Below are 14,821 nucleotides of genomic sequence, written 5' to 3'. Positions count from 1 at the left end.
TAGTATTTTTTTTATCTTTCTCTTGCAAATTAATTTTGTCTGTATTTAAGCTAAATGCTATTCAAAAGTATTTTAGCTTTCATAGGAAAGTGCATTCTGAAGGAAGAAGGAAATCTCCGAACTCAGGATTTTATACTTTTGATTTTTATTTTATGGAATCAACGGATTCTAAACGAGGATCAATATTTATCCTACGTGCCTTCATCTGAGAACAAATTAAAGCACTATTAACAAACTGTCAATGCCACATGAAAAAATTCATAAAAAAATTTGACATTCACGTTGAAAATTTGTATTGCATTTTTTAATAAAAATTAAATTCGAAAATTCGCATTAAAAGCATTAATTAAGGCTAAATCAATTTCTCCTATTCAAAATTTAGACCACATAACATTCAAACAGTAAAAAGTGACGTCATAATATTGCAATGACCGATTTATCCCTCGAAATTATCCGGCACGCCATTGCATCATCCAAGGAAAATAACACTCAGGTTCAAGAAGAGAATAGAATTATCCATGATAAATGGACATCTTTTCCACAAAATATCAAATATTGCATTCAATTACTACAAGAGCCGCAAAGCCATCTTGAAATATTCTATGCAGCTCTTGCTACTAAGAAATTACTCCAATATTATAACGCTATTATGTCTCCAGAAACAATAGAAATGCTATTTAATCTATTAAACTTTCATGCACAGGAATTAGATATGTCCGAGAAGAGGGAAGACCGCTCTACATTTAACTTCGTCATTGATGCCCTCGCAATGATTTGTATTTCTCATACTGAGTTAATACAAAATATTAATCTCTCACAAGACAAACTAATTAAATTCTACATTTCCGTTGCTGATATCTTTGATCCAGAATTCATGAACGATACTGATTACTTCACAGATAAAATTTTTGAAGTTTTATGTGAAGTAGAACCTTCTTATGACTGGTGCGAGCTCTTTAGCAAGTATTCCAATAAATTTTCAAACGACTTCCCAAGCAATTTCTTGACTAATCTTGAAGTTGTAAGTCAAGATTTGAATAATCTCAAATCTCTCATAGATATCTCCTACGATTACTTCCAAGAATTCGACGATCTTAAAGAGCCATACATTACATGCCTCATTAATATGATAAATAACAAATTGGCCCAGACAGATAATGATTCTACTACAATCAGCTTCATTTTCTCATGTTTGAAGACAGTTATCGATTTAGATGCCGAATTCTACATTGCTCATCCAGATTTCGCTATCCAAACCTTCGACCAAGTACTTAATATTACTGAACAACTGATTGAAAACACGGATGAGATCTTTTTCATCTTGGAATGGACCAAAGATGTATTTACATTCCAACCCGATGATGAACAGAACGTTTTCCTGAGTTTAATCCCAAGAATGTTAATAATTATTATTCATATCGCCAACAACTTATCATACGAGGAGCTTTCATCAGCCAATCAGTTCATTAACCTCATAGACGCCATGTCAGAGTCCAAATACTTCATTCCTTACTGGCAAGAACTTATAACCGAATTAACTCCAGGAAACATCCTAATTATCAGTTGTCTGAACCAACGCTGCAGACCAGAGATCTCCAAAGCGGTCATACAACCACTTCTTTCTGCAGGAATCATCCCATTTGGTTCAAGATTCATTGTTGAGTGCTTTGTCTTCTTCCCGCCCGAACTTTCCGACCAATGCATCCAATACGTATTGGATTCCTTCCAAGAAGACCCTTCTCTCCTCAACGCGGAATATTTAGAAAAATTATCTTTACTTGCAGCGGACATTTTCGCTCAAAACCTTCCTCTTATAGATAATTTCGTCTCCCTCGATGATCAGGCAACCGCAGAACTCGTTCCTTACTTTTATCTGATTATTATTATGCCAATGATGAAAGTTACAGACCAAGAGACCATAAAATCATATTCTACATCCGCTCTGCAGATTGTTACACAGAAATTTGCCCAGAGACTTGAGAAAAAGAAGCTTCCAAAAGCATTTAAGTTCATTTTGGACATGATCCAACATTACGTTGACTTTTTCCACGAGAACAACCGCGAGCCAATCATAGAGGACACAATTGCTCAGAAAGGAATCACTTACGGAGATATGAAATATTTTGTCCGACCAAATTTGGAGATTTGTATCAGATCGATGCTTGACGAGCTTGGCGACATCTTGTATACGGACGATATCGACATACAAGGTGACATTATGCAGATAATTGCTGCAGCATCAGATGCAGAACTACTTTCAGTAGAACTAGTTTTGGAGTGGGCGGCGGCGGCATTTGAAAACTGTCCATCACAGTATATCTATTCCATTTTAGACAGAGGAGGCGATGCCGTTACATCTAACTCCAAGATCTTCAGATCTCTTACTCCGGAATACATGCAACCATTTCTTCAATACATTCCTCAGTTGCAGAATGAAGAAGCAGCGAAACAAGCATTTACATGGATCTACAATTGTTTGCGGATCACTAGTTTCAATGTATTAGATCTTGTTGACACTGATTTCTTCTCCAACTGTTTGAGTTTGCCATTGACATACGCAATGCCTTATCTAATGGATACAATCAACTCTGTACTCGATCCATCAGTTGTTCAGGCAAGAGGACTTCAGATGTGGATATCTCCTATTGTTGAGAGTTTGATTGAACACATTGTTAAGGATTACACAGGAAATACATTGGAAATAGCAATAGAAAAGTTGTTTAATTGCGTGAAATGGGAATATATTCCTCCAGAAAGACTCAAATATATTGTTCTATTTAATGAAACTGATGAATCAATTATCAACGATTTCAATGAATACTTGAGATGGTTGATAAGCGAAGTGATTGATAAGAATCCAATATATTTGACCCATATTGTAATAGGTTTCTCTAAGTTGTCGGCTGTTATTATTTTACGTAACAGAGAGAAAAATAACTAAAAAAATAATTTTTTTTTTATGTTTTATTAAATAAGATTCTTTTATTTTTCAAAGTTTTTAGGACGCACTTACACCCATATGACACACTCTCACGCAATCAATACTTTTTTTATGCTTTGTTAATGGTGCATTTACCACTTTCTCACACACTCAGATAATATCAACATATCTTTATATTTTAATGGCAAAATAGTATAAAAGCCATTTTTTAGGTATCATTGCATTGCAATCTCATAAATTTATCTAAGCATGACCCTGAAAATAAAAAATAATCATTTTCGTCTGACGAAAATGATTATTCATGGACATATGATTATTTTTGATTCAAATGCTGCTCGGCATTAAAAGCAAAAATAATCATATATCGGAGAATTACACTTTTCCGACATTTTTAGGTCGCTTCACGCCCCTGACAAAACATCGGAAAAATGTAAATTATATCGCTATTACAGACAAAAATTATAATCCTTCTATTGCATTTATTATAATTATTTGATAATCTTATATCTTAATTAATAATAGTTATGCTGAAATATTAAGCAGATATCCTTCTTTATCTCTTATTTTTATATCTCCTCCATGTGAAGAAGAAGTTTAATAATTTCATTATTTTTGAACAATTACTTTACTTTAAAATATGCTTCCTTATGAAGAGCTGTATTTCCATTTTTGTCTTTTTAATTTATTTTTGCGCCATATGAAAGAAGCAGTGCGGCCAGTTCTTTACTAATTAATTACAGAATTCTGATATAAGTGAAAGAATAATTACGACAATTTCTTTTTTATTAGAAGATGCCACCTCATGATGAATTGTTTTTCCATATTTATCTTTTCTTTGAAATTTGAACAATGTGAAAGATTTTTTTTGTGAGTTGAAATCTCCACATCCTATTTGAATCGTAATTAAAAATAATAATGTTATAATGCTATAATATATAATTTCTATTTCTCGATATAAGGATGTCGGAACTGCCAAAAGCACAAATTTTGTTCATCACGAATTGCCAAGCTTGGCAATTCTTGGATGAGCGAAGTTTTGAAAAAATTAGTAAATTTTGCATTATTTAAGTCTGAAAGAAGCAAGAGAATGCTATATTTTAGTTTCTATATATTTTTGAAACAAAATGGTGGCATTATTGATGATTTTTAGAAATTTGATTTTTGAAATTGAATCATTTGATATTTTTGCCGAAGGATTTATGTTTTTTGTGATGTTATGTATTAGGTTATAGTGAAACTAGAGATACTCAATGTAAACTCTTTTTAAAATAACGTACAATTGCCAAGGCAATTCCAATTTTGGCAATTGTACGTTATTTTTTTTCGCAGTGATTTGAGTGAATTGCCAAACCTTAAACTCTTTTGGCAATTGTACGTTATTGAGAATTGCCCAATTGCCATAAGCTTCAAGAAATCTGAAACAATGACACTGAAACATATTTAACTACATGTAAAATCAAATCAGGCTCATTTATTAAAAATGCAATATATTTATACTTATTGTTTCGTTTTGTAAACATGAATTTAAGCCTAAATTCTTTCTCACGTCTGAGATGGCCTTCTTACATAAATTATTATGTAAATTTTTTGATTATTTTGCGATAATATTAATCATTTGAACTGTTTTGTGGAGTTCTTTTGTGAATACGATGCATTTGTTGAACTAATATTCAATTCTCAATAAGATGATGTTTTTCTGTTATTATATTTCGGATAATTTTTTAAAATAATTTTTTTAATTGCTCACACAATATAGCAGAGGACTCTCATCAAAATGAACAGAGAGTGAATTATTTTTCATAAAGAAATTAAAATACAAAATAATTAAAAAATGAAATGAAGAAAAAGGAGAAAAAAATAGGTCCTAAAACCAAATACTTATAATTATGATATGCGTATCTTATTGGGCGAAATTGGCGTCCGAAGGGCGCCAATTTCGCTGGAAATTTTTTAAGAATTGCCAAAATGACCTCAGAATTGCCAAGTCTGCATCCTTACTCGATATGATTGCGAGCTTTTTTTTAGCATAATAATAATTCTATAAAATGGCACTTGAGATATAAAATTCAATAGATATTTGAGAGTCATCATTGTCACGATCAACTTTTTCAATATGACAAATTTATCCGATTTATATTTCTTGATAATATTCATCATAAATGCCCCACTGAAGTTTATTTTTTTTTAAAATTGAATGCGTGATTTTATCATTGATTTTGTCTTTTTTTTTCTTTGATAAAGAGCCAATTAATGACAAACATTTTTTTTCTCATCCAAAATTTGAAAGATCGAGATAATAAAATTGAGAGATTTACAGAAAGATTTTGAGTATATTTTATTGTTCATTTTTGAATTATGCTATTCAGTGTATTATGCTATTCCCAATGTCCAAAAGAAGAAAATTATACTACTCCAGACTACATGTACGTTCGCGAACATGAATATAGCTTGTGTAAAACTCTGAAAAATGTACAAATTGGTAAAGGAGTTGAAATAATTGGATCATATTCATTTGACGCAAGTGGAATTACAAGTTTAACTATGCCATCAAGCGTTAAAATTATTGGAAAATATACCTTTTCCAGATGTTACTACCTAACATCAGTAACAATTTCTTCGGGTGTTCAAACTATTGGTGAATATGTTTTTTCGGAATGTTTCAATCTTCAATCCATCACAATTCCAAAGAATGTAATACAACTTGGAGGACATTCGTTTTATAAATGTGAAAAACTTAAAGATATCTCATTTTGGCCAAATATTACAAGAATTGAAGACTCAACATTCGAAAAATGTTCTAGTCTTTCAAGTATATCAATTCCATTTGGAGTAACCGAAACTAGATTAAATGTATTCAGCGATTGCATTAGCCTTACAAATGTAACAATTCCTCCAACTGTTGAATATTTAGGTGATTTTAGCAATTGTACTAGTTTAACAAGTATAACAATTCCAAATAGTGTTAGATCTTTAGGAGGCTTTTTCAAATGTACTAATCTTAAATATTTAACAATACCATCAACAGTTACTAGCATTGGGTATTCGGGATTTTATGAGTGTGTTAGTTTAACAAGTATAATACTTCCGCCAGGCCTTACTGTAATTAGTGATCAATTATTTTACAATTGCAGAAGTTTGACAAGTTTAAAAATCCCAGCAAATGTTACTTTAATTCGTTTCAATGCATTGCAAGGATGTTCTGCAATTAGAAGTATAGAAATTCCTCCAAATGTTACAATATATAGCAGAGCATTTAAAGATTGCATCAGCCTTACAAACATAGATTTGTCATCAATATCTGGCTCAATTGATTATGAAACATTTTATGGATGCCGAAGCTTAAAAAGTATAACAATTTCACCAAAAGTTAATAGAATTTCTTCTCAAGTATTTGTCCATTGTTCTAATCTCACAAGAATAACTATACAAACAGCTCAAGATATAACACTAAATGTCAGTTCTGATGCATTCTTAGCGTGCTCTATAAAGGAGTTAATTTTCGAGAGCACTGGATTCACACTCCTTCACTTTAATAAATTCACAACAAGTATTGATTCAATTATTTTCAATTTTTCAAAATCAAATTCGATGTTAAAACTTCAAGAGATTTCAGCATTGCCAACATTAACTCATTTCACTCAATTAAATAAAATTACAATTGGAAACATCAATGATATGGTCATTCCAGAATTATTTGTTAATGGAGAAAATACTGAAATCTTAATTGCAAATAATATAAAAGGTATTGATCCAAATGCATTTAAAAATTGCTCAATTAGCAAATTTACATATCTTGGAATGGACACAGTTGAGGGAGATTTCCTCAAAAATTCGAAATCATGCCAAGAAATAGTTACATATGAAAGTTATAACAGCGATCAACTTGGTGGAATGAATATTACACAAAAGATTAGTTTACCACCTGAACCTGAAACACCATCGCCAATACCTGAAAATCAAAATGAAGAAACTCCCAAAGATGGCCCTAACTGCGGAAAAATTGCTGGAATTGTCATCGGAGTATTGCTTGGCGTTGGAATCATTGCAGGCATATGTTTCTTCATTTACAAGAAGAAATCAGCAAATAAAGCTGAAGAATCTGATCAAGATATCTCAGAAAACATCTAAAATCAAATTTTATTTTTCTCAAGTAAAATTTAATAAGTTTTTATTTAATAAGCTAATGAGAATATAAAATAATAAATATCAAAAGATTGAATGATACTAACTCATTAGAAAAGGAGTTTTTGGTTCAAAAAAGAATTTTTTTCTTTATCTGGTTAATTTGCGGTTTGACAAGAGATTATAAATGAAACACGATTATTTTAAAAATGCAATAAACTCTATTTGAAAACCAGATCTGACAATTTAAAAAATTGCAAACAATTTCTTTAATCGTTTGGACATCAAAATTGAAATAAAAATTGTTGCACCTTTTTCGACAGTAAATGATAATAAAAAAAGAAATTTCAGAGGTGTAAAAAATAAACTTCTCAAATAGAAGGACCATGCTAAATGGAATGCGTCGCATACCCACCCTGTAAAAGTATTTGTGAAGCCATCCAGAGGAGTTAAGGCTTCTCCGTGCGTCACCATTATGCCTCAAAACCAGAAACGAAGAGAGGAGACGAAATTTCCAAATTAATTTTGGAATCCAGGCCAATATCAAAAATTTAACCATATTTCCCAGTAGAGTGGAAGAAACTACTTATTATAAACAATCTTTATTAAAGAATAAACACCCACACCTCTGTAAAATTCTTTTTTTATATTTACTGTCAGAAAAAGTGCAAACAATTTTTTTTCTTTCAATTTTGATTTGCGAACGATTTTTTTATTCAATTTTTAATAAATGAACGACACAGAAGTAGACTATTTAGAAATTAACTGCCATGAAGATGTTGTCTGGAGTGCAGTTGCAGAGTTGTTGAAAAACAATGCAGTGCAATTTCATGATACTAATGAATCTATTATCCGAAATCCTGGGATAGAATCAAAACTTCAGACACTTACAGCACTTTACAATAACATACAAGCAATTGATAAGCATATTTCCACACTGACTGATGAATTTATCCAAGATGATTTGGATACAACAACTGATTTTCAAAATCACGAGCCAATAATCAATCAATTTCAATTGATTTCGGATACGTATACACAATCAATTAATGAATATACCTCATTGCATAAAAATTATAAGAAAATAGAAATCGAGTTAAAAATTCTGAACTTTATCATAAATTCTACAGATGCAAGACCAGATAATTCTAGTACAGATTTATCTCCTCAACAGGATAGATCAGTTTACCTTGAATCTTTGCTTTCAAATTCAAATGCGAAACATATCATATGCGGAATCATTGAAGAAGAGAAGTTCAGGAAATTCCAATCAAATGTAAAGCAGATTTCAGCTGGAAAAATGGAATTTAAGAATTCAAAGTACAATAAATTCAAAATTTATTCAATACGTACGGATGAAAACATCAGAAATTCGTTAAAAACAGTCTGCAATGAATGGTCGATACTTACAATGTGTTTTGATGATATTGAAACCGTTGCCGAATCAATTTTCAACAAAAACCAAAAATTAAACTCGGTTTCGGAGAGAATGGAAGAATCCAAACAAAGATTCATCAATTTAATTCATACAAATCTAGAAAATTACAAGAAATACAGGAATCTTATCAAAAAGCTTTACAAAATCTGTTCAATCATCTCTACATCCAACTACGACCAAGAAAAGAATAGATACACCATTTATTGCTGGTCTTTGCCAAAAGATTTTATAAATATTCGGAAAATTTTGGAGAAATCCAACAGAACTGACAAAATCATATACATGGATGCATGTAATCCTACAAAGAAGAATTATACAAACGCTCCTTCTCATTTTGAAGAAAATAAATTTTTTAAAACAGATAAAAAGTTCCATATTAATCCAAACTACTTTATTCCGTTTCACTTTGCCTTGTTTGGTATAATTATGGGTGATTTCGGCTTCGGATTGCTTGCTTTGATTTATTCTTTATTTTTGAAATTAACAAGCAAATTTGAAAACAAACATTTTGTTATTCCTATTTTCTCAATGTATGGTGGCTTAATTTACAACCAGTTCTTTGGAATTCCGATCAATTTCTTTCCGAAATCAAAATTTTATCCATTTGGCCTCAAACCATCAATATATGATATGCCAAAGAGTTTCTCAAAAATCTCATTGCCTCGGTTTGCAATTATGTTCATGATTTTAGCTTTTAATCAGATTTATGCGATTCATTGCAAATTAGTCAAATTAAATAAGAAGATATCAACAATTACAGAATATATTAACTTTGTATTCTTTTGTATTTCGTTCTTATTCATTCCTTTGTTAGTTACAGTGAAAATTTTTATTTTCAGTATCACAAAGAAGTCGGATATACTTATTCATATTGCATACATATTTGTATACAAGGATTCATCAGTATTTGATATGATTTATATCTCTATTTGGTATTTTTCACTTTTTATGTATTTATTTGTTTTTCCTGTCTTCAAATTAGTTCCATTTTGTCATAATGCGATTGAATTTTTGTGGACTCTTTTTGGATCTCTTTCAACTTTACTTGTTCCTGTTTGTTCTCTTTTGTTACCTTTTTTGGCACTTCTTACTAATATTGTTTTGACATTTTTGCTTAACTTAAGTTGGAATTTCTACTTAAGAACTTTCGCTTTTACTTTCTTTTTCTTTTGTTTTTGTATTTTACTTTTAATTGTTTTTCGAGGTGTTTATTTTCTTGCTAACTTAGTGGCATATATACCACCTTATGCGATGTTCTATGATGATCACGAATTCACACATTACCAACCTTCTTCATTTGAAAATGAAATTCAAGATTTGTAAACAATTATTCGTGATTTAAATCATTTCTTTTTCAATTTTGAGATTAGTTTGTTTAAGTGCTTTTTCCCAATCTTCTTAAATGAATTCTTATTATGGTGATATGCATCAATTTGTACCAAAGCATATAATGAATATATTTGCACTGAAACAGAAATTAATCTATCTATATGAAATCAGGAAATTAAGGGACCACAAAAAATTATGAATTCAAAATCCAAATAAATTCAATACAAAGTTAAGTTGACAAGAGAAAGAATGTAACTAGTGATGTGTGATTAATTTTAAACGACCATACTCGCTCAAGGCATTATCATATATTTTATTCAATAACTGCATATAATGATCTCATTTGCTAACTCTCGGTACTCAATAGAAAAAGATATAGTTGGAGTGTTTGCAACATTAATATGATTTATCTCAATCACTAACTCTCAGAATTCAATAGAAAATGATATAATTGGATTATTTGCAACATCAAAAGTAGAAATGGATATAGTTGGAGTGCTTTCAGCGATTTTTAAAATGCGAATTGATAAAATTTAAAATTGTATGAATGTTGATCAAATATGATAACTGATATTAAAAATCTATTGTTTTGTAAAAGAAAACTCTATAAATTTATAAAATAATTACATATAAAAAAATAATTAATAAAAAATGATTATCTTCTTCCTCTGAATCCACCTCTTCTATTATCTCTATCTCTTCCGCGTGAAAAGTTACCAGATCTTCCATCTCTTCCCTTAAATCCAGTATCACCTGGTCTTCTCCTTCTTTCTGGAGCATTTTCGAACGGATTCTGTTCCGGTATCTCTCTTTTTGTCCTGATCTTCCTTTGGTGGCCTTTATCAAGTTCTGCATCCCATTCATCTGGTTTTTCTTCGACAAATCCAGGTCCAACATCTCTCTCAGGTGTATTTCCGTCATCCCAAGTACCTGTGCTATGAACAGATTTCTTCAGAAGCATTTGGAGCGGATTTCGAACAATTTTCGCTTTTTCTTCTTTAATTTCTTGAATTGGCTCTTCCTGGTCTTCATTATCCTCTTTAGATTCAACTGGTTGTTGTTTTGGCCTGTAAAGCTGGCTCTGAGTTTGTTCTTTTTGAATATCTTGTTTAATCTCGGCCATTGCGTCGTAAATTGAGTATTTGACTTCAGGCTGTGATTCTTGTTGCTCGAGGTTATCGATATCAACATCATTTTCATCTTCGTCGTTATTAATTTTAACAAATTCTGATGTTGCGTCAATTTCATTAGGTTCATCAACGGAAAAGAAGGTAAGCTGTGGTTGGAACTTATCCAGCATCTTAACAGAGATAACTTGGACTTGTCCGTTCGAATGATGGTTCCAAACTCCAGATTGTGACTGAAAAACGGTAGAGAAGCGGCCATCGTTAGCACTGAAGCCTTCGTAAGCTGTAAATGCAACGAGTTTGTACTTCCTGTCGTTGATTTCGATGGAAAGATATTTGCTCATATCGATATTTCGTTTTCTGAAGTCTCCTTTGGCAGTCCAATGTGGGAACTGGACTGTAAATACTAATGGAAGTGTTTTCATCTCTTGAGTTGAATAAATTGGACCGTTACATGCGTCACAAACTGAATCTGTAATTTCTGTCTTGAATTCTTGATCAATTTCGTCTTCTAAAGGTTTGTTTGCGCAAAGTGTCCAATAACTCTCCTTAGTTTGACGGATTCGACCGCATTTTGTGCAATGAATTTTATTTATTGCTTCAATTCTGAAAATTTGGCCAATTGCTGATGTATACTGGTCTGTTTTACCAAATGCACGGGCACTTGATAGTTCTTCTTGCTGAAGAATGTCCAAAAATCCAGATAAAAAGACAGCACTGTCGCCTTTATCTCCAGGACGGTATTTGTGATCGAAAACTTTGATTTCTAGTGGGAATTTGGTCAGTTTGCGTGTTTCTGAGGCTTGGTAAAATTGAAGAACTTGGCAAAGGGAACATCCAATTCGATGGCATGTAGTCTTGTGAATATCAGCAAATTGTCTGAAACTTGGGCATGAACTGAGTGCATAGATGACACTTACGGCAAATCCTTGATTACCTTCGACCTTAAGACCAGATAATGGGAAAAATCCGCCTGTCCATGATTTAATTCCGGCTAATTTCTTAGGATCATATAATGTACTTTGCTTTCCACCAATAGATCCGCTCTTAAATCCTCTGATGATACTACAATTCTCTCCAATTTCTTGAAAAGCAAACAAATCACCTAAATTTTGCTTGTACTCATATTTAGCATCAACAAAATTTATATAACGACGCTGTTGCTTCTGGCGCGCATTTGAAATACGCTCAGAAATTTCAGTGTCTTCATCACTCATTTTTTTCAAAATCTCAAAAAGTGCCAGATTTTAGCACCCAATCAAAACTTTTGCAAAAGACAAAAAGAATTTTGCAGTGATAAGTTGTTAAGCATTATATTCCATTTCTCTTGCAGATACAGAACTGCAGAGTCATATAGTCTCATCAAATAAATCACAAATTTATTTTTGGCATTTCTAAACAATTTGAGGATAAAATAATTAATGTTTGAGGAATTGTGGCCCGTATTTCGCCCAAATTGTAAAAACGTCTGAAAAAGATTTCAGGAAATCACGAAATTCAACAATACTCCAACTTTCTTAAATTAATAATCACATTTTTAATACAATAACAAACAAAAATCATATGAAAACACCTTAAAATCAGAGCAAATGAAGTATACACTATTATCAAAATGCGGTAAGAAGATCATTATATTTCTTTTGCTTTTCTTCGAGAATCTTCTTTAACGAATCATATTCTGCTGTGAGTTCTTCAATTTTTGCATCAGCTTCAGTGATTTGCTTCTGTAATTCTTCAGGATCCTCTTTAACTGGACTGGAAAGTAGAGAAGAAAATTGCTTTTGAGGTGTTTGGGATATAGAAATTGAGTTATCTTTTGGCTGGTTTTGAAAATCGTTGAATAGTTTATCTTTTTCTTGTTGAAGTTGTTCTTGATGTTGATCATATCCCATACATATATCTTGATATTCAGCAACATTCTTTTTAAGTTTTGCAATTTCATTAGTTTTCTCTTGTATCTTTTGATTTAATTCTTCACGCATTTTATTTAAATTGTCGTATTTCATGTTATTTAATCCGGATTGTATTTCTTGAATTTTATTATTTATCGGAATAAATTGATCTTCAGCTGCTTCAATTTGTTTTTTCAGCGATTGCTTACGAGAAGGTGATAGTATTGCTTCATTTAACAATTGGATGAGCAACTTTTGTCTATTGTTTGTTTCTTGAAGCTCATATAAAGAACTCATTTCTGAGATTTTGAAATTTCTAAACGGTCACATTTTGAAATCTAGCACAAGATATCTAAATTTGAGCGATTTTGGATATTATATGACACTAAAAACAACGTACACATGGTGATTATCATATCAATTCATGAAGAAATGAGATATTTCAGAATCCTCTGAGATAGTTAATGCAATTTATGACTTGATTTGTAAATAGCTTCAATATATCTATAATGATATCATACCATATTCTACTCTTCTTATTTTTAGTATTCTATTAATAAATTTTCTTAAAATTGGTCTCAAGTGTTAAAGTAATGCATATATCTAACATTTAACTCCATATAATGGTTCACAACTGAAAATCTAGATGTGATTTCATAATGAGGGACAAATTTGATTAGAATATCAAATTTATTCATGAAAATTATGAGAGAATAATGAAGATATTGTGTATGCTTAGAATGCTACTATTCAAATTTCTCTGATCTTGGAAGCATAAAAGCAAATTTTATTGATCTTTCAAAAAGAAACTAAAAAGTTATCTTATGCATTAGTAATAAATTCAAACAAAATTTTATTCAAATTAAGGAAATCTCGGCAACAACAAGTTCTTTGATGGATCTTCTGGCAGAGTTCCATCAGCAAATCTCATATTCTCATTAATAATGAATGGCTGGTCATCATCTTCATCTTCTTCTGTCTGATCAGATGCAGCATGTTGTTCATCTTCTGTTGTAGTTGTAGTTTCTGTTTCTGGTTCTTGTCTGCGTGTATTGACATTATCCTGGATCTCCTCTGGTTGTTTCCATTCTCCTTTGAGGTGCTGAGTGATCATTTGAAGAGATCTTCCAGGCATAACAAATCTTTGTATGTCAATTGGACTTTCGAATCGTTTATGAGCTACTTCTAGTAATTCATCTTCTTCTTTTGTCCATGGCGAGTGGCAGGCAAGATAAAGAGGCTTATCTATGCCTTTTGTTGGAAATGCTTTAAATATTTCTGTAAAGAATGGGAATTCCATCAAATCATCGACATTTTTACCCCTAAGAAATGTATCTATAATGAAATCAGTTCGAGAAATCAAAGAATACCTTGGATCACCTAAAACTGGAACAAAAAGAGTTTCTCCGAAAAGATTATTAAGGTTTGCAGTAGTTTCGATGGATGATTTAAATATTATGTTGTAAGAATGTAATAAAGCTAATAATCCTGTAACAATTGCATCTGAAGAAGCGCAATAAGCTGTGAAACTTATAGATCTGCATAAAAGTGCAAAATGTATACGGCATTGATGACGAAGAAGATCCCATTGTTCAACAGTAAATGGAGAATTTGGAATATCTTCTTTTTTAGGAAGAGAAGCAATAAAAAGTTGATTTGGTACAAGCGTGTGTGGCATATTAAATCTTAAAATAACTTGATTTAAGTCGAAGGTTGGTTTATTTTGTAAATTTTCGTTTGGTGCATCGACATTATCATCATCTTCATCATCATTACTGTTATCATCTGGTTGGTAAGCTTCATCGTCATCGTCATCGTCTTCATTGATATCAAATTGCCAGAAAGCAAATGGATCTTCCATTCAAAAATAAAAATGAAATCAATCATTACAAGTATGATAATCATGAAATAGTGAACTTATGGCATGAAAATTACAGAATGAGCATTTAACAATTTGTTAAATATAAATTCA

General features: G+C 31.4%; 6 protein-coding genes across 6 annotated transcripts; 3 read left to right on the top strand and 3 right to left on the bottom strand.

Moving 5' to 3' along the window:
- Nucleotides 1-421: 421 nt before the first annotated feature.
- TVAGG3_1000070 (armadillo (ARM) repeat-containing protein family) lies at nucleotides 422-2,962 on the top strand (the record flags this gene model as incomplete). Its single annotated transcript, XM_001582443.2, has 1 exon — nucleotides 428-2,941. One exon carries the CDS (start codon nucleotides 428-430, stop codon nucleotides 2,939-2,941), a length of 2,514 nt encoding a protein of 837 aa, XP_001582493.2.
- Nucleotides 2,963-4,883: 1,921 nt separating this feature from the next.
- Nucleotides 4,884-7,150, top strand: TVAGG3_1000060 (surface antigen family; the record flags this gene model as incomplete). Its single annotated transcript, XM_001582442.1, has 1 exon — nucleotides 5,297-7,069. One exon carries the CDS (start codon nucleotides 5,297-5,299, stop codon nucleotides 7,067-7,069), a length of 1,773 nt encoding a protein of 590 aa, XP_001582492.1.
- A 643-nt stretch (nucleotides 7,151-7,793) lies between these two features.
- TVAGG3_1000050 (vacuolar proton-transporting V-type ATPase complex assembly) lies at nucleotides 7,794-9,824 on the top strand (the record flags this gene model as incomplete). The annotated part of the gene is made up of 1 exon (XM_001582441.1): nucleotides 7,794-9,824. One exon carries the CDS (start codon nucleotides 7,794-7,796, stop codon nucleotides 9,822-9,824), a length of 2,031 nt encoding a protein of 676 aa, XP_001582491.1.
- Nucleotides 9,825-10,485: 661 nt separating this feature from the next.
- Nucleotides 10,486-12,174, bottom strand: TVAGG3_1000040 (Clan CA, family C19, ubiquitin hydrolase-like cysteine peptidase family; the record flags this gene model as incomplete). Its single annotated transcript, XM_001582440.1, has 1 exon — nucleotides 10,486-12,174. One exon carries the CDS (start codon nucleotides 12,172-12,174, stop codon nucleotides 10,486-10,488), a length of 1,689 nt encoding a protein of 562 aa, XP_001582490.1.
- Nucleotides 12,175-12,268: 94 nt separating this feature from the next.
- On the bottom strand, nucleotides 12,269-13,151 carry TVAGG3_1000030 (uncharacterized protein; the record flags this gene model as incomplete). Its single annotated transcript, XM_001582439.1, has 1 exon — nucleotides 12,565-13,146. One exon carries the CDS (start codon nucleotides 13,144-13,146, stop codon nucleotides 12,565-12,567), a length of 582 nt encoding a protein of 193 aa, XP_001582489.1.
- Nucleotides 13,152-13,683: 532 nt separating this feature from the next.
- TVAGG3_1000020 (SANT family) lies at nucleotides 13,684-14,773 on the bottom strand (the record flags this gene model as incomplete). Its single annotated transcript, XM_001582438.1, has 1 exon — nucleotides 13,712-14,710. The coding sequence occupies one exon, from the start codon at nucleotides 14,708-14,710 to the stop codon at nucleotides 13,712-13,714; it is 999 nt and encodes a 332-aa protein (XP_001582488.1).
- Nucleotides 14,774-14,821: the final 48 nt, after the last annotated feature.

The sequence above is a fragment of the Trichomonas vaginalis genome, chromosome I, assembly GCF_026262505.1.
Source record: "Trichomonas vaginalis G3 chromosome I, whole genome shotgun sequence".
NCBI classification, from domain to species: domain Eukaryota; phylum Parabasalia; order Trichomonadida; family Trichomonadidae; genus Trichomonas; species Trichomonas vaginalis.
This window is presented reverse-complemented; position numbering and strand designations above follow the sequence as displayed.